Below are 20,422 nucleotides of genomic sequence, written 5' to 3' on the forward strand. Positions count from 1 at the left end.
ATTCCTCTTTCTTTCTTGATGAGTCTGGCTAAAGGTTTATCATTTGTTTATCTTTTCAAAGAACCAGATCTTTTCTCTTGCTTTTTAGTCTTATTTATTCCTACTCTGATCTTTATTATTTCCTTCCCTCTAATAACTTTGGGCTTTGTTTGTTCTTCTTTTTCTAGTTCCTTTAGGTTAGATTGTCTATTTGAGATGTTCTTGTTCCTTGATGTAGCCCTGCAGAACTGTAAACTTCCCTCTTACAACTGCTTTGCTGCATCCCAATGACTTTGAAACATTGTTTCTATTTTTGTCTTTCTTCAGCTATTTTTTGCTTTCCTAATTTGTTTTCTTCATTTTCTGCCCAGACGGTCTATCCATTGATGTAAATGTGGTGTTAAAGTCCCCTATTATTATTGTATTACTGTCAATTTCTCCCTTTATGTCTATTAATATTAACTTTATATATTTAGGTGCTCCTATGTTGGGTGCATAGATATTTACAAGTGTTATATTCTCTTGTTGGATTGCTCCTTTTATCATTAGGCTGTGCCCTTCTTTGTCTTTTGTTACTTTCTTTGTTTTGAAGTCTGTTTTGTCTTATGTAAGTATTGCTACCCCAACTTTTTTTTCGCTTTCATGTGCATGGTATATCTTTTTCTATCCCTTCACTTTCAGTCTATATGTAATTTTAGGTCATGAGTCTCTTACAGGCAGCAGATAGATGAGTCTTGTTTTTTCATCCATTCAGTCATCCTATGTCTTCTAACTAGAACATTTAGACCATTTATACATTTATATTTAGAGGTAATTATTAAAAGTTATGTGCTTACTGCCATTTTGTTAATTGTTTTCTGGTTGTTTTTTGTAATTCTTCTCTGTTCCTTTCTTCTCCTGTTATTTTCCTTTGTGATTGATGGCTTTCTTTAGTGTTATGCTTGGATTCCTTTCTCTTTATTTTTTGTGTTATCTATTGTATGTTTTTGGTTAGTGGTTACCATAAGGTTCATATATGACATCCTAAATATATCACTCTATTATAGTTGATGGTCTCTTAAGTTTGAACACATTCTAAAAGCACTACATTTTTACTCCCCCTCCTCCACATTTTAGGTATAAGAGGTCATATTTACATCTTTTAATTTTATGATTTCATAATATAATCTTTTAAATATAACTGATTTTTAGTAGTTTTGTGTTTTAACCTTCATACTAGCTTTTAAGTGATTAATCTACTACCTTTACTATGTTTGTTATTACCAGCGAAATTTTTTCCTTTCAAAATATTCTTCTAGTTATGGCCTTTTCTTTTCCATTTAAAGAAGTCCCTTTAATATATCCTATAGTGGAGATGAACTATTTTTTTAACTTTTGTTTGTCTCATAAACTCTTTAGCTCTTCTTTAATTCTCAATAATAACCTTAATGGGTAGAGTGTTCTTCATTTCAGGATTTTTTCCTTTCAGTAATTTGAATGTATCATGCCACTCCCTCCTTGCCTATAAAGTCTGCTGCTGAAACATCAGCTGGTGTCCTTGTGGGGCTTCCTTTGTAACTAGTTGCTTTACTCTTGCCATTTTGAAGATTCTCTCATTATCTTTATCTTTGACATTTTAATCATTATTTGTCTTGGTGTGGACCTCCTTGGGTTATCTTTTTTGTGGCACTCTGACTCCTGGCGTTTCTTTCCGCAAATTAGGGAATGTTCTACCATTATTTCTTCAAATAAATTTTCTGTCCCTTTCTCTCTCTCTTCTCCTTCTGAGACCCCCATATAAGGCAAATATTAGTATGCTAGATGTTGTCCTTTAGGTTTCTTAACCTATCTTCATTTTTTTTCTCCCAATTTTGGGCTATTCACCTTGAGTGCTTTCCACTGCCCTGTCTTCCAGTTTGCTGATTCATTCATTCCAGCTGCTCATCCTCTAATCTGCTGTTGATTTCCTCTAGCATACTTGTTATTTCAGTTAGTGTACTCTTCAACTCTGATTGGTTCTTTTCCATATTTTCTACCTCTTCGTTGAAGTTCTGAGATCATCCATTCATCTCAAATCTGGTAAGGATGTTTATAACCATAACGTTGAACTCTTTATCAGATAGACTGCTTAACTCCGTTTACTTCTTGTTCTGAGGTTTTGTCTTGTTCTTTTATTTGGAGCATATCCCTCTGTCTCCTCATTTTCCTTGAATTTTTTTCTATGAATTAAGCAAAACAGTTACCTCTCCTACTCTTGAAGAAGTAGCCCTGCATAGAAACACCCCCTGTATAGATTGCATGTGCTTGATGGCTTTGTCAGTCTAGAGCCCAAGAGTGCAGGCTGAGGGTCCACAGAAGTTACATGCAGGGGGCACCCTGCAGAACTGCTGCAGCCGATGTGTGTGTGAGCCAAGGGTCCAAGGCACTGTGCAGCAGGGGGTGCTTTGATGAGACTGTTGCAGCTGAAGTGGGCACAGGCCAAAAGTGCCACAATGTGAGCCATGCTGGTGCTGACTTGGCAGAACTACTGGAGCCAAAGACGGCACAGGTGGGTACAGGCAGTGGAGCATCCTTGGTGGGATGTTTGGAGCTGGTGTGGGCTCTGATCCCAGGACTCAATGAAGCAGCAGTCCAGCTAGCATGCCAGGACCCTATTCCTGTCTGTGCTACCAGGGTGGAGGGGAAATATAAACAATGGCCCTTACCAGGAAGCCATCTCTACCTTATCTAAAATACCTGCCTTTTTAATATACCTTCTCACTAAATATTCTGTTTTATACAGTAATTTTAAAACACTGATCAGAAAATGAAAACAGATCAAGGAAAATCCAAGTAACTTTGCTTAACTAAGCACTAGTTTCTTCTGTGTGTCTGTTTCAAGGACTATTCAGTTTTTGAGAAGTAAAATATTAATTTTCAAATGCTCTAAGTAAAAGCAAAGTCTGCAGATAACCTCTTACTCAAACTCTGGAAAATGTTCAAAGTGTCTCTATTTCAAATTTTTTGTTTGTTTCTCTGGCAATAGTAAACATCATTTACTTGAAGAAAAGTAAATTCAAATATTCAGAGAAGCTGCAGTATGACAAAATCTTAAAAACAGACATTATGGAGGGGATCACGGGAAGATGGCAGCATAAGTAGTTCAGAGGAAATCTCCTCCCCAAAACATATATATTTATGAAAATACAATAAATACAACTATTCCTAAAAGAGACACCAGTGGATGCAGTACAACAGCCAGGATACATCTACATCTGTGAGAACTCAGCATCACCCAAAGGGGGTAAGATACAAGCCGCGGCCAGGCAGGACCCGAACACTGCCCCACCCCAAAACCCGGCAGGAAGAAAGGAGTCAGAACGGGGAGGGAGTGAAAGCCCAGGACTGCTAAACAACCAGCTCTAGAATTCCGCACCCAGAACGCAGACACAAGGTGCATGGGGTGCTGGATATTAGAGAAATGTAAAAGCAAAACCTGGGGCCAGGTCCCTGCAACCGGTGCCCCTGAGACAAAAGAAAAGCGAGTGCTTTCTGCAAGTCTTAAAGAGACAGGGACCCCATAGCTGGACGAAGTTGTCCCGGCAGCTGGGAGTACTGGGGAAACGTAGGCGCCCTAAATGGAGGCAGTGCAGCTCTGAAGCCCCTCACAGGACTAGGCAGCCTGCCAGTCGTTCCTCCAACTGGCATGGACCCCAACACACAGGCACAGTAGCAGGAGAGTAGGAGTGCGCGCCGGGGGCTGAAGCGCTAGAAGGAACCAAGAGCAGATCCGTGCGCCACAGGGCTAGCCCGCAGCGGCGCAACTGAACAGCCCGGGTGCGGCTTACGTGCACCGGCGGCAGTGAAGCCAGAGCCCAGCTGAAGCCTGTGCAGAAAAGCCCCGCACGCACCAGCAGCAGAGACAGAGGGAGCAGGCGCGCTCCCAGGAACTGACTGGAATCCCAGCCCAACGCACAGCCGCCCAGGCCAGACCCAAAGGCCGCTGCTGCCACACAGCTGCCCAGCAGAGCCGCCGCTAGCATGGAGGAGCGCACCTGGCGTGCCTGCCACTCCCCGCAGGGCTCCGCGCTGCTCTGACGGACACCCCGCCCACAGCAGCTTAGGAGATTAACCCAGTGGCTGCTTCAGGAGTGCAGGTAGCCATCACAGGCAGCGGAGAAGGGCAAGGCATCCAGAAAGCAGGAAAGGACTTTTTTATCCCAGCTGACACACCCACAACCTGCCTACAGCCACTGCAATCACCATGAAAAGGCAAAAAAAATCTGGTCCAGATCAAGATAGTTACACCTGAGAAAGGATCAGCAGAGGCAGAACTAACCAGTCTCCCTGAAAAAGAATTCAAAATAAAAATCATAAACATGCTGACAGAGCTGCAGAGAAATATGCAAGAGCTAAGGGATGAAGTCGGAGGGAGATTACAGACTTCTGGAGGGAGATCACAGATGTCCGGAGGGAGATCACAGATGTCCGGAGGGAAATTACAGAAGTGAAACACTCTGGAAGGATTTATAAGCAGAATGGATAAGATGCAAGAGGCCATTGATGGAATACAAACCAGAGAACAGGAACACATAGAAGCTGATGCAAAGAGAGAAAAAAGGATCTCCAGGAATGAAACAATATTAAGAGAACTCTGTGACCAATCCAAAAGGAACCATATCTGCATTATAGGGGTACCAGAGGAAGAAGAGAGAGAAAAACGGATAGAAAGCGTCTTTGAAGAAATAACTGCTGAGAAATTCCCCAAACTGGGGGAGGAAACAGTTGCTCAGACTATGGAACACACACAGGACTCCCAAGAGACGGATCCAAAGAGGTCAACACCAAGACACATAATAATTAAAATGGCAAAGATCAAGGACAGGGACAGAGTATTAAAGGGAGCCAGAGAGAGTAAAAAGGTCACCTACAAAGGAAAACCCATCAGGCTATCATCAGACTTCTCAACAGAAACCTTACAGGCCAGAAGAGAATGGCATGACATATTTAATGCAATGAAACAGAAGGGCCTTGAACCAAGGATACTCTCATTTAAATATGAAGGAGGGATTAAATAATTCCCACACAAGCAAAAGCTGAGGGAATTTCCTTCCCACAAACCACCTCTACAGGGTATCTTAGAGGGACAGCTCTAGATGGGAGCACTCCTAAAAAGAGCACAGAACAAAACACCCAACATATGAAGAATAGAGGAGGAGGAAAAAGAAGGGAAAGAAATAATCATCAGACTGTGTTTATAACAGCTCAATAAGCGAGTGAGGTCAGACAGTAAGGTAGTAAACAAGCTAACCTTGAACCTTTTGGTAACCACAAATCTAAAGCCTGCAATGGCAATAAGTACGTATCTTTAAATAATCACCCTAAATGTAAATGGACTGAATGCACCAATCAAAAGACACAGAGTAAAAGAATGGATAAAAAACCAAGACCCATCTATATGCTGCTTACAAGAGACTCACCTCAAACCCAAAGACATGCACAGATTAAAAGTCAAGCGCTGGAGAAAGATACTTCGTGCAAACAACAGACAGAAAAAAGCAGGTGTTGCAATACTAGTATCAGACAAAATAGACTTCAAAATAAAGACAGTAACAAGAGATAAAGAAGGACATTGCATAATGATAAAGGGCTCAGTCCAACAAGAGGATATAACCATTCTAAATATATATGCACCCAATACAGGAGCACCAATACATGTGAAACAAATACTAACAGAATTAAAGGAGGAAACAGAATGCAATGCATTCATTTTGGGAGACTTTAACACACCACTCTCCCCAAAGGACAGATCCACCAGAGAGAAAATAAGTAAGGACACGGAGGCACTGAACAACACACTAGAACAGATGGACCTAATAGACATCTATACAACTCTACATCCAAAAGCAAAAGGATACACATTCTTCTCAAGCGCACATGGAACATTCTCCAGAATAGACCACATACTAGGTCATAAAAAATGCCTCAGTAAATTCCAAAAGACTGAAATCCTACCAGCCAACTTTTCAGACCACAAAGGTATAAAACTAGAAATAAATTGTACAAAGAAAGCAAAAAGGCTCACAAACACATGGAGGCTTAACAACATGCTCCTAAATAATCAATGGATCAATGACCAAATTAAAATGGAGATCCAGCAATATATGGAATCAAATGATAACAATAACACAAAGCCCCAACTTCTGTGGGACACAGCAAAAGCAGTCTTAAGAGGAAAGTATATAGCAATCCAGGCATATTTAAAGAAGGAAGAACAATCCCAAACGAATATAGTCTAATGTCACAATTATCGAAATTGGAAAAAGAAGAACAAACGAGGCCTAAGGTCAGCAGACGGAGGGACATAATAAAGATCAGAGAAGAAATAAATAAAATTGAGAAGAATAAAACAATAGAAAAGAATCAGTGAAACCAAGAGCTGATTCTTCGAGAAAATAAACAAAAAGATAAGCCTCTAGCCAGATGTAATAAGAGAAAAAGAGAATCAACACACATCAACAGAATTAGAAACGAGAAAGGAAAAATCACAACGGACCCTACAGAAATACAGAGAATTATTAGAGAACACTATGACAACCTATATGCTTACATGCTGGAAAACCTAGAAGAAATGGACAAAACTTCCTAGAAAAAATACAACCTACCTAGACTGACCAAGGAAGAAAAAAAAAATCTAAACAGACCAATTACCAGGAACAAAATTGAATCAGTAATCAGAAAACTACCCAAGAGCAAAACCTCCGGGCCAGATGGATTTGGGGGGGGATCTCGCTCCCCAGAATTTTATCAGACGTACAGAGAAGACATAATGACCATTTCTCCTTAAAATTTTCCAAGAAATAGAAGAGGAGGCAATATTCCCAAACTCATTCTATGAAGCAAGCATCACCCTAATACCAAACCAAGGCAAAGACCCCAAGAAAAAAGAAAACTACAGACCAATATACCTGATGACTGTAGATGCAAAAATACTCCACAAAATATTAGCAAATGGAATTTAAAAATACATCAAGAGGATCATACAACATGACCAAGTGGGATTCATCTCAGGGATGCAAGGATGGTACAACATTCAAAAATCCATCAATATCATCCACTACATCAACAAAAAAAAAGGACAAAAATCACATGATCATCTCCATAGACACTGAAAAGGCATTTGACAAAATTCAACATCCATTCATGATGAAAACGCTCAATAAAATGGGTATAGAGGGCAGGTACCTCAACATAATAAAGGCCATATATGATAAACCCACAACCAACATCATACTGAACAGTGAAAACCAGAAAGCTTTTCCTCTGAGATCAGGAACAAGACAGGGATGCCCACTCTCCCCACTGTTATTCAATGTGGTACTGGAGGTCCTAGCCACGGCAATCAGACAAAACAAAGAAATACAAGGAATCCAGATTGGTAAAGAAGAAGTCAAACTGTCACTATTCGCAGATGACATGATACTGTACATAAAAAACCCTAAAGACTCCACTGCAAAACTACTAGAACTAATAGCGGAATTCAGCAAAGTTGCAGGATACAAAATTAACACACAGAAATCTGTAGCTTTCCTATACACTAACAATGAACTAATAGAAAGAGAAATCAGGAAAACAATTCCATTCACAATAGCATCAAAAAGAATAAAATACCTAGGAATAAACCTAACCAAAGAAGTGAAAGACCTATACCCTGAAAACTACAAGACACTCTTAAGAGAAATTAAAGAGGTCACTAACAAATGGAAACTCATCCCATGCTCCTGGCTAGGAAGAATTAATATCATCAAAATGGCCATCCTGTCCAAAGCAATATACAGATTAGATGCAATCCCTGTCAAATTACCAACAGCATTCTTCAATGAACTAGAACAAATAGTTCAAAAATTCATATGGAACCGTCAAAGACTCTGAATAGCCAACGCAATCCTGAGAAGGAAGAATAAAGTGATTGGGATCACGCTCCCCAACGTCAAGCTCTACTACAAAGCCACAGTAATCAAGACAATTTGGTACTGGCACAAGAACAGAGCCACAGACCAGTGGAACAGAATAGAGACACCAGACATTAACCCAAACATATATGGCCAATTAATATTTGATAAAGGAGCCATGGACATACAATGGGGAAATGACAGTCTCTTCAACAGATGGTGCTGGCAAAACTGGACAGCTACATGTAAGAGAATGAAACTGGATCACTGTCTAACCCCATACACAAAAGTAAACTCCAAATGGATCAACGACCTGAATGTAAGTCATGAAACCATAAAACTCTTAGAAAAAAACATAGGCAAAAATCTCATGGACATAAACATGAGTGACTTCTTCATAAACATATCTCCCCAGGAAACAAAGGCAAAAATGAACAAGTGGGACTACATCAAGCTAAAAAGCTTCTGTACAGCAAAGGACACCATCAATAGAACAAAAAGGTATCCTACAGTATGGGAGAACATACTCATTAACTGACATCCAAAATATATAAAGAGCTCACACACCTCAACAAACAAAAAGCAAATAATCCAATTAAAAAATGGGCAGAGGAGCTGAATAGACAGTTCTCTAAAGAAGAAATCCAGATGGCCAACAGGCACATGAAAAGATGTTCCACATCGCTAATCATCAGAGAAATGCGAATTAAAACCACAATGAGACATCACCTCAGACCAGTAAGGATCGCCATCATCGAAAAGACAAACAACAACAAATGTTGGCGAGGTTGTGGAGAAAGGGGAACCCTCCTACACTGCTGGTGGGAATGTAAACTAGTTCAACCATTGTGGAAAGCAGTATGGAGGTTCCTCAGAATGCTCAAAATAGACTTACCATTTGACCCAGGAATTCCACTTCTAGGAATTTACCCTAAGAATGCAGCACTCCAGTTTGAAAAAGACAGATGCACTCCTATGTTTACTGCTGCACTGTTTACAATAGCCAAGATATGGAAGTAACCTAAATGTCCATCAGTAGATGAATGGATAAAGATGTGGTACATATACACAATGGAATATTACACAGCCATAAGAAAAAGATCCTACCATTCACAACAACATGGATGTAGCTAGAGGGTATTATACTCAGTGAAATAAGCCAAGCGGAGAAGGACAAGTACGAAATGATTTCACTCATATGTGGAGTATAAGAACAAAGGAAAACTGAAGGAACAAAACAGCAGCAGAATCACATAACCCAAGAATGGACTAATAGTTACCAAAGGGAAAGGGACTGGGGATGATGGGTGGGAAGGGAGGGATAAGGGTGGGGAAGAAGAAGAAAGAGGGCATTATGATTAGCATGTATAGTGCCTGGGGGACACGGGGAGGGCTGTGCAACACAGAGAAGACAAGTAGTGATTTTACAGCATCTTAATATGCAGATGGACAGTGACTGTGAAGGGGTATGTGGGGGGGGACTTGGTGAAGGGGGGAACGTAGTAAACATAATGTTCTTTCTGTAATTGTAGATTAATAATACCAAAATTAAAAAAAATAGACATTATGGCCATATAATAAAATGACACAACAGCTCCTATCAGAAAAATCAAACAGGCTAATAGTTACTGGGGAGGTGGGAGTCCTAACTTAAAACTATTGCATGTGCACCAAAGGAAATGGATAATTTATGATCTGTAAGTTTGAAAATAATGGCTATTTTAGCTGAAATGCCCTCCCCAAATAAAATTTAAATATTAAAACATTCACTCTTTCTCTAAGCACTTACTACCTATCTATTGTCCAACCACTGGACTAGGGGGAAAGCATACAATCTAGGAATAGAAAAGACATATATAAATAAGTAATTACAATAAATGGCATAAATGCTCTAACAATGTATACGACAATATTATGGCAACACAGAGGAGTCTGAGGATGATGATTTTGCCTAGAGAAGCTTGAGTAACTGACTACAGACAGGGAATGAATTGGCAATGGGCCAGGTAAAAGTAATGCAAGTAAGACTAACTTTATGACAACATCTTAATACTCTAGACAAGAAATAGTAAGGACTGGAGTTAGGGCTGCAGCTAGGATGACAAGAAACAGATTTAAGAGGTACACAGAACTTTTCAAGGCAGTTTTGGTTGTTAGATATAATAGCTAAGAATGAGGAGAATATCTGATACAATTTTCCAATTCTGAATTTCTATGACTAAGCAAGAGAGTGATGACATTTGATTAGGCAAGGGTATACAAAGACATTTGGAAAAAGACAAGAGTTCAGTTTTGGACTCAAAAAGAATAAGGGACTTCTGAGAAAAATAAATTTTGTCTTCTGAATTTGGTGGTAATTCAAACAAGGGGCATTAAGAGGCTGTAAGGGAAATCGTAAAGCCAGAAAAGAATAGGACCAAGGATGAAACTGAACAAGAGGCTGAAAAGGTGGACAAAGGTGAGAAACCCATGGAGGAAACTGAAATGCAAGATAAGAAGATGACCTAAAAGTGGTTTGAGATAAATCCAGACAAAAGTGTGTCTCAAACAAGAGAGTGTGGTCTACCATTTCAGTAACACAATAGTCAAGTTGGTTAAAACCTAAAATGTACCTAATGAATAAGACCTCAGCATGAGCCATTTCAGTGGAATGGGGTAGGAAGATTGAGTACTCATACTACCACAGGAAATGGTGTGAACATGAAGTAGATAAAAGGAGATGAGAAATACAGACTACTCCACTCTAGAAGCCTTTCATTAATAAATTGAGTGTACTTCATTTTTAAAAATTTAACTTCCCACAACTAGTACTTACTGAAGGGGAGGGGTGTGGGAGGGTGGGTCAGGAAGGAGGGAGAAGGGGATTGAGGGGTATTATGTTTAATATACATGGTGTGGGGGATCACAGGGAAAACAGTGCAGCACAGAGAAGGCAAATAGTGAATCTGTGGCATCTTACTACACTGATGGACAGTGACTACATTGGTGTATGGGTGGGGACTTGCTAATATGGGTAAATGTAGTAACCACATTGTTTTTTCATGTGAAACCTTCATAAGAGTGTATATCAATAATACCTTAATAAAAAATACTTTTAAAAAATTTAACTTCCCACTTACTGAATAGAAACATAATAGAAAAAAATCTTAAAAGTCATTTTCTACTGTTGTACAAAGTATCTAAGTAGTTTTTAATCACTAATTGGCATATGGTTACTTAGGTATTTTTTTAAGAAATACTCTGTGATATTCATTAAGTCAAGAATTTCTGGGATTCCTCTATTTTATAAAAGAATATTTAGACAAGATAACTCCCTAAGCTTTAAAGCCCAAGATTTTAAACTCCATGATACACAGGCACATAAAAAGTACATGTGAGAAAATGTACAATGTATGCCTTCATTTTTCATGTCTCTCAAATTCCTTTAGAGACTGATCACATTCAAACTACTTTCAATTTTGCATTGAAAATCACCAATTTACAAAATACCAATCTCTACTTTAAAAAAAGCAGCACCTAATATAAATATGAGAACATTACTTCTGGTAATATTTTTCATTTGGCAATATGGTGAGCCTTAGTATCACTAAGAATCTACTCTAAAAAAATCATCAAGAATGTGGCAAAAGATTTATATACAAAGATGTTATTATCATTTACAGTGATTAAATATTGTATTTTTGCTATTGCCAGTAAAAACTGGCAACACTGTGTCTCATAATCAGATATTAGTTAATTGACACCACAACTCCAGAGAATAATATATAGCAATTAAAAATGCTTTTTACAACATTTCCAAGTGGTATAAAGTACAATGTTAAGTGAAAAAGGGAAGAAATCAGAACCAGAGGTATACATGTACAAACACATATATAAAGAAAGACATACAAACAGATGATTTAATTTTGCACAGATGATCATGATTTAATTCTAAAATAAAGGAAATAGCATTACTTATTATTTTCAGTGCAATCACTAAAAGTAGTTACATGTTTAGTAAGCAGTTTTTGAGAGCATATAATAATTATACCTGAAGTACATAATCAAGGGCTATGTGTCGAAAACATTTTCTTGTTGCTGTCAGAATGTTTGTGGCTTCTTCAACTTCATGCTGTTTGTTTCTTTGCACCTGAGCATTTTTTACTAATGCATTTTCTTTTTCTTCACTGACTTTTTCAAATTGCTTCTTGGCATCTTTGAATTTCCTAAGATCTCTAAAAAATAAAAACAGTGAAACTTCCATAAATACTGTTATGGGGGGACTATAGACCACACTTCAAGAAACATTCATTTCTTGTTGAAGACAATTACTGGGCCAAAGGGCACGAATATACTCTTAAAACAAACACATATAGTGCTTTCTAAAAGAATTGTGTACCTACCTATAGAGGGTAACAGTATCCATTTCAATAGTCTGAAATCCCTAGTTCATTAATAATCTTAGGTAAGTATGTAACATCCCTTTGCTTTTACTTTTTCTACCAGGGAAATAGGCAAAATAAATTGAAGACAAATGACTTAAAAATAATAATAATAATAAAATATATACCTAAGAAAGACTTAAACTCTTTAAAAATAGGCATAAATTTTCATATATACATTCTAAGGACATTCTGACATCAGTCCATTATGAAGTTATTTGTAAAAGATTTGCATGACATCATCACCAGGACAACAAACCTACTAAAATGGCAGTGCACTATGTCATGAGCTCTGCCACTATTTACAGCTTACAAGGTATATCATTTATCCTCAATACTGTATCATGATCAAATTCATCTGTATTTTTATCTCAGTCAGGAATAAAAAGAGAAAAACTAAATTATTAATGTGGAAAAGGAAAATGTTCCTATCTATTAAGTTCATATATTTTCGTTTCTATTTTCATTTTATTTCACATATAAAATTTGATGAATATGACACAAAAGGCACACATGTAGCAAAGGCATGCACTTTCATTTCTCATTCTTATGTATTCTACTATCCTCTCTTCAGAGAAAATACCATATTTACAACGGAAAACTAGTCTCAACTACAATAGCTGATAGTATTTCAACCACATTTGGGGTTTGCTTTGATTTTGAAAGGTCATTAGATTATTTATTTATATTTAATGAAATTTTTTTAGCTCATAACAATTCTAGCTATGTATCCTGAACACATATTTCATAACAGAAATGAACTGAAAGGCATAAAATGAAGTCTGATTCCCTTACAGAGTAGTTCATGAAGAAATGCAATTTACATTTCACAAAGCAAAACAAACAAACAAAAATTCCAGTATTTTCAGCAATTCAAGGCACATAATTTCTCTCAAAAGATACCAACTCCCAGATGTGATCTATCATTAACTGGTTGCTTTCCATTTCTCTTCACTGCAACTGACTTACTCTTTAACAAAGTTCTGAAGCTGTGCCTTAATTGATCTCTGAGTTTGGTCAAATAGGATCTAAAAGATAAAATGTAACATTAAACAATTAGAAAAATAAACAATGAAAATAATGTCCATTTAGTTTTATAAAGGCTATAAGACTATATGTATATACAGAGCTATAAAGTTCTGTAAGCTCACATAAAAAATAAGCATTTAAGAAAACCATCTATTTCATCTGTCTAAAAAATAAAATTCTACTTACAGAGGAATCAAGTATGCATTAGTATTTAAACAGAATCTCAAAGAGCAATTTAGTTCCTTGATTTTATTTCAAACTTTGGACAAAAACCTAAAAGAGTAATACAAACTCCACTGCATCCACTACAGAAACTTCTTACTCTAAAACTACGTTAATTTTAGTTGGAGGTTACTTATTTGCGACAACCTGGGGTTTTAAATATTTTACATTCTGAATTCTAGTAAATATTGCATAGTCTTTTAAGTTAAATGACTACTAAGATCAGAGAATTTTATTCTTCACAATATTTTGCCCCACTTAAGTGATGCCACATATTTAACTCTGAGAGCTCTGTATGATAAATTTCACAGGGCTTTTAATGGAAACTCCAAGTATTTTCAGAATTTACAGATGTACTTCATTCAGAATTTGAAACGGATATCAGATAAACAAGCAGGAAAATCAATATTCAAAACAAAAAGAAAATCCTGTGTCTATTTATTAAAAATAGTAGTAATTTCATTTTCTCTGAAGTCTTGTTATTGGCAAAGATCACAGTTCAGTACAGGGTTTTAAAATGAGTTTACTTACAGAGACAAAAAAATGTTTCCTGTATTATATGTTAAACCCAAAGTAAGCAGAAGAAAGGAACTAATAAGGATCATACTGGAAGTCTACTAAACAGAAAATAGAAAGTCAATGGCCAAAAATCAATGAAACCAAGTTAGTTCAAGATCTATAAAATTGATAAACCTACATCCAAAGTGATCAGAAAAAAAGACACAAATTTCAAATATCAAGGAGAGAGATGACTTCACACAGATTCTACAGATATTAAGGATAATCAGGAGAGATGGGGAGTAATTTTATGCCTATAAATTCAACAGAGGAGATGGGTAAATTCTTTAAAAGATAAAAAAAACTACCAAAGCTTACTCAAGGAGAAATCAATAACCCAAACAGAATTAAACAGAATCCACAGTGTGAAACCTACCACAGCCTATAAAGCTAAAGCTACATTTGCATAGAACTTAACAATCCCACTCCTATGTATTTCTCCCAGAGAAGGAAAACAGGTCCACATCAAAACCTGTATGCAAATGTTTATAGCTGTTTCATTCCTAAGTGCCAAAAACTGGAAACATCCCAAATGTTCTTGGAGAAACAAACCATAGTACATCCAAACAATGGAATAAAAAGCAATAAATACTCAGCAATGAAAAGGAACAACCATTAGTACATCCAACAACATAGATGAATCTCAATGCATTTACTTTGCTAAATAAAGTAAGAAGTCATATTCAATTATTTCATTTATATGACATTTAGGAAAAGGCAAAACTATACAGATAGAGAATAATTCTGTGGTTTCCAGTAGCAGGAGACGGAAGGAGTTGTTGACTAACAATGGAGAAACAGAGACATGCTTTGGGGGATTAAAAGAACTGTCATGCATCTTAAGACCCAACTTTATGCAGTTGTCAAAACCCAAAGCTGTACACCAGAAGAAATCAATTGTTATATTTAATTACAAAATATATCTAAAATATGGAGAGCAGCAGTATAGATGTGAACCAACAGATTTTTTAAAAATTTAAGAAACAAACAGCATGACTATTGAGGCTGACCCACAGGAGAGATATAGAAACATAAACACAACCAAAAGAAAATACCCATTCTTCTCAAGAACACTAACAGTGCTTTTGAAAATTGACTATGTAATTTAGGATAAAGCAAGATATGGCATTATATGGAACATGTTCCCTGACCTCAATGAAATTAAGTTACACTACAAAGTAGTAAAAGGAGAGTACTATTGATCCATGTAACAATACATATCAATCTCAAAAACTGTATGCCAAGTTAAAGAAGTCTCACACATACATACATACAAATACTATATGATTCCATTTATATGAAGTTATAGAGCAAGCAAAACTAGTTAAGGAAGAATAAAAAGCAGAACAGTACTTGCCTTAGGGGTATGGGTTGGGACTGACTGAGAAGAGGTATGAGAAAACTTTCTGGGTAATGGTAATGATTATATCTTAAAAGGGATTTGATTACATAATTGTATGCATTTGACAAAACTCACTAAATGTTAAACTTAAGACATGCATTTAATTATATTCAAATTTTACCTCACAAAATTAAAAAATAACTCAAATTCTGAATGTGTTTAGGAGTAAAATATACTATGTCTACTCACTAAATGTTAACTTAAGACATGCATTTAATTATATTCAAATTTTACCTCACAAAATTAAAAAATAACTCAAATTCTGAATGTGTTTAGGAGTAAAATATACTATGTCTATAAATTACTTTGAATTGCATAAATAACAGGATGACTATAAGTTCATTATAAAAATATTTCAATTTCTAATACTAAAGTAACAGAAAAAAATCACTCCCCTTCTCCCCCCAAAAATAAATAAAAGGAAAAATCCCTCATAAAACAAATCTCCACAAAAATGTCTTTACTGGTGAATTCTACCAAACATTTAAGGAAGGAAAAAATACTAATTCTACTCAAACTCTTCCCCCCACAAAAATATATTCTACCAGAAAAATCTATTCCAGGAGAATATTTTTATGAGGGGCAAAACAAGATAAATATGTTGTAAGAAAAGAAAGCTATAGGCCCATATCCCTCACAAACACAGATGCAAAAATTCTTAGTATATAGCAAAGAGATGTAACAATAATGTATAAAAAGGACTACACACCATGACCAATTGGGGTTTAATCCCAAGAATGCAAAACTGATTTAACATTCAAAAATCAATCAATATAATTAACCATGTTAACAAAGTAAAACACAAGAACTATGACCATCTCAATAAAATGCAAAAAAGCATTTGACAAAATCCAGCATTCATTCCTGATAAAAATTCTCAGGAATCCAGGAATAGAAGGGACTTCCTCAACCCAATAAAGGGCACATAATGAAAAACTTACAGATAAAACATTAAAGTGGTGAAAGGCTTCTTTCCTCCTACAATCAGGAACAAGGCAAGGATATCTGCTCTCATCACTACAAATCAAAATTTATTCAACATTGTACAAGGAATCCTAGCAATACAATAAAGCAAGAGAAATGAAATAAAAACAACACACACTAGAAAGAATATATAACTGTCTTTATCCACAGATGCTATGACTGGTGACATAGTTAATACTATGGGATACAGAGAAGAGTCTACTATGGGAAATTTAGCAAGATCGCAGAAACGTCAATATAAAAAAATCAGTGGTATTTCTATGTACCAACCATGACCAATCAGAAACTGAACTTTTAAAAATAGAATCAAAACATAGGGAATGCTCATGGATATGAATCACTTAAAATAGAATCAAAACATAGGGAATGCTCATGGATAAATTTGACAAAAGATATACAAGACTTATACAGTGATGACTAAGAAACACTGCCAAGAAAAATTAAACAAAGCTTAAATTGAGAGATAAACTGTGCTCATGGATTAGAAGACTCAATAAAATATCTGTTCTCATGAAATTGATCACCAGATATGATGCAATCCCCCTACAAATCCCAGTAAGGCTTTTTGTAGAAATTGAAAAGCTGACTCTAAAATTTATATGAAAATGTAAAGGACCTAGAATAGCCAAAACAATTTTTATAAAAGAAACAAAGTTTTAATATTACATTACCTGATTTTGAGATATATTATGAAAGCCACAGTAATCAAGGTAGTTGTAGTATTGAAATAGGCAGCGAGATCAATCAAACAGAATAGAGTCCAGAAATGACCCACACATATAGTCAATTTTTAACAAAAAGTGCCAATAGGGGAAAGATAATTTTTTGAGCAAATGATGCTGGAACAAAAAACTAAAGAGCCATATGACCCTCAAAAATGAACTCTCTGATGCTTAGCATGCACATAAACAAAAATGAACTCAGAATGGATCACAGATCTAAACCAAACATAGAATAGACTCTGATTTCATAACAGAACACAAAAAGGAAAATATAAAAGAAAAAAAGTCAATGAATTCACTTCATCAAAATTAAAAACTGCTCTTCAAACGATATTGCTCCAAAAATTAAAGGAGTGGTGGTGGGAAGGGTGATATAGGTGAAGGAGAAAAATAGGCACTAACTTCAAATGCTAAAACACATTAGTCAGAAATGAAAAAGACAGAAGTCAGAAAAAGATGGCGGTGTGAGAAGTGAAGCAGAAACCAACTACCAAAACCACACATAATATGAAATACAGCAAATACAACAAATTCTGAAAAAGCAAACAGAAAGAAGACTGCAACAGATGGCCTACATCTGAGGAAAAGAGAAGACCTCATGGAAAAGGGTAAAGTGGCAAAGCTGCAATCAAGCATGACAAAGCCCTCCCACCACCACAGCTCACAGGCAGGAGGAAGAGAAATGGAGCAGGGAAGGAGCAGAAGCCCAGGACTGCTAAACACCCACCACTGGAGATCTGCTCTGGGAGCATGAACCCACATTATTACATGGTGCACTGGAGATCAGTGGGGTTGAAAAGCAAAGACAGGCAGAATACTTGGAGAAAGAGAGATTATTCACACTTGTGGAGAACAGGTACCCACAACCAGCCACTCTGGGACAAAAGAAAGGTGGGTATGTTGAAAGATTAGCAACAGCCAGAGGGCTGCTAAAGGGCAATGATTACAAAAACCTTGCTGCTCAGGAAAAAGGACAGGTAGATAAAATCATCCTGCAACACACAGCCCAAAAGATTAGAAACTTTCAGGAGCTTCAGGTTCTCCATCCCCCTGACTGGCAATGTAGCACTGAGGCCCCCCACCACAGTAAGCAGCCTGTTGCTCTTTCCTCCTCCCACCAACACTGGTTTGTAAACCTGCTGCCCATGCCATCACACCACTCCAGCCAGAGGGTAGCCCCACATACAGCAGTGACAAGGCATAGAACAGGGGATCCTCTCTGAGCACTTGGCCCAGTGGACTGAAGTACTGCAGCCAGGAGGCAGGAAGAGCTCTTTTCCTCCCAGCAGGCACAGGCACTGCTCACCTGTGAACCCGCCATTGCTGCACCTGCTGGGCAGCTCCAAAGAGTAGAGATTCTGGGCAATAGAGGAAACCGCCTACACAAAATTATTATTCCATAGTAATCATTACAAATATTAAACGGCAAAAGAATCCTGTACAAACCAAAATCAGTCAAACACCAGAAAGAGGCCTAAGTGAAACTGAAATCACCAATCTTCTTGACAAAGATTTCAAAATAAAAATCATAAACATGCTCATGAGGTGACAGAAAAATATTCAAGATCTCAGGAAGGACTTCAAGAGGTAGAACTTTGAAAAATACAGTATCTGAAATGAAACATATGATGGAGGGATTTAAAAGCAGGTTAGAAGAGGTAGAGGAGACAGTAAATGGAATAGAAATTAGAGAACAGGAATACAAATAAGCTGAGGCACAGAGAGAAAAACGGATATCTAGGAATGAAAGAATAAGAAGATGACTCTGTGACTATTCCAACCAGAACAACACTCGCACTATAGGGGTACCAGAAGAAGAAGAGAGAGAAAAAGGGATAGAAAGTGTCTTTCAAGAAATAATTGCTGAAAAATTCCCCAATATGGGGGAAAAATAAGTCTCTCAGGCCATGGCAGTGCAGATCTCCCAACACAACAAACCGAAGAAGACAACGCCAAGACATAATTAAAATAGCAAAGATCAAGGACAAGGACAGACTATTAAAAGAAGCCAGAGAGAGAAAAAAGATCACTTACGAAGAAAAGTCCATCAGGCTAACCATCAGACTACTCAGCAGAAAGCGTACAGGCCAGAAGGGAGTGGCATGATGTATTTAATGAAATGAAACAGAAGGGTCTCAAAACCAAGAATACTCTACCTGGCAAGATTAGCATTCCAATTTGAAGGAAGGATTAAACAATTTCCAGACAAGCAAGACTATCATTTAAATTTCAAGGAAGCATTAAACAATTTCCAGAAAAGTTGAGGGAATTTATCTCCCCCAAAACATCTCTACAGTCTATTTTATAGGGATTGCTATACATGGAAGTGCTAATGCTAAACAGCTGTCGTCAGAGAAAATAAAACCACAGTAAAGAAGTAGACCAATTAATTACTAATCAAATAAAAAATTAAATCAACTACCCCAAAAGTCAGTCAAGGGATATAAAAAGAGTATAGAATATAACACCTAATATATAAAGAGTGGAGGAATAAGAAAAAGAAGGGAAGAAAGAAAAGTTTAGATTGTGTTTGAAATAGCATAATAAGCGAGTTAAGTAAGACATTAGATATTGCAGAAGCTGCCCTTGAATATTTGGTAACCACGCATCTAAAGCCTTCAGTGGCAAAAAGTACTTATCTATTGATAATCACCCTAAATGTAAATGGACTGAATGCACCAATCAAAAGACACAGAGAAATAGAATGGATAAAAAAACAAGACCCATCTATATGGTGCCTGCAAGAGACTCACTTCAAACCCAAAGACATACACAGACTAAAAGTGAAGAATGGGAAAAAGATACTTCATGCAACTAATAGGGAGAAAAAAGCAGGAGTTGCAGTACTTGTATCAGACAAAACAGACCTCAAAACAAAGAAAGTAACAAGAGAAAAAAGAAGGGCATTGCATAATGATAAAGGGATCAGTATAACAAGAGGATATAACCATTATAAATATCTATGTACCCAACATAGGAGCACCCAAATATGTGAAACAAATACTGACAAAATTAAAGGGGGAAATAGAATGCAATGCATTCATTTTAGGAGACTTCAACACACCACTCACTCCAAGGAAAGATCAACCAGACAGAAAACAGGTAAGGACACAGAAACACTGAACAACACATTAGAACAGGTGGACCTAACAGACATCTACAGAACTCTACACCCAAAAGCAGCAGAATACATAT

The 20,422-nt window shown here is 36.9% G+C and overlaps 1 protein-coding gene across 2 annotated transcripts in view; it reads right to left on the minus strand.

Annotated features, from left to right (window-relative positions):
* ACAP2 (ArfGAP with coiled-coil, ankyrin repeat and PH domains 2) overlaps positions 1 to 20,422 on the minus strand; it is a 163,500-nt gene that overhangs the window by 81,079 nt on the left and 61,999 nt on the right. The window contains exons 5-6 of one of the 2 annotated variants that reach the window (XM_036933209.2): positions 13,280 to 13,338; positions 11,920 to 12,103 (exon numbers count right to left, since the gene is read on the minus strand). In XM_036933209.2, coding sequence (XP_036789104.2) covers positions 11,920 to 12,103; positions 13,280 to 13,338 — 243 coding nt within the window. Of the gene's footprint in view, positions 1 to 11,919; positions 12,104 to 12,271; positions 13,248 to 13,279; positions 13,339 to 20,422 lie in introns of those variants that run through there. The other variant, XM_057501373.1, reaches the window with a different exon arrangement.

This window comes from Manis pentadactyla, chromosome 1 (genome assembly GCF_030020395.1).
Source record: "Manis pentadactyla isolate mManPen7 chromosome 1, mManPen7.hap1, whole genome shotgun sequence".
In the NCBI taxonomy this organism is placed as follows: Eukaryota; Metazoa; Chordata; class Mammalia; order Pholidota; family Manidae; genus Manis; species Manis pentadactyla.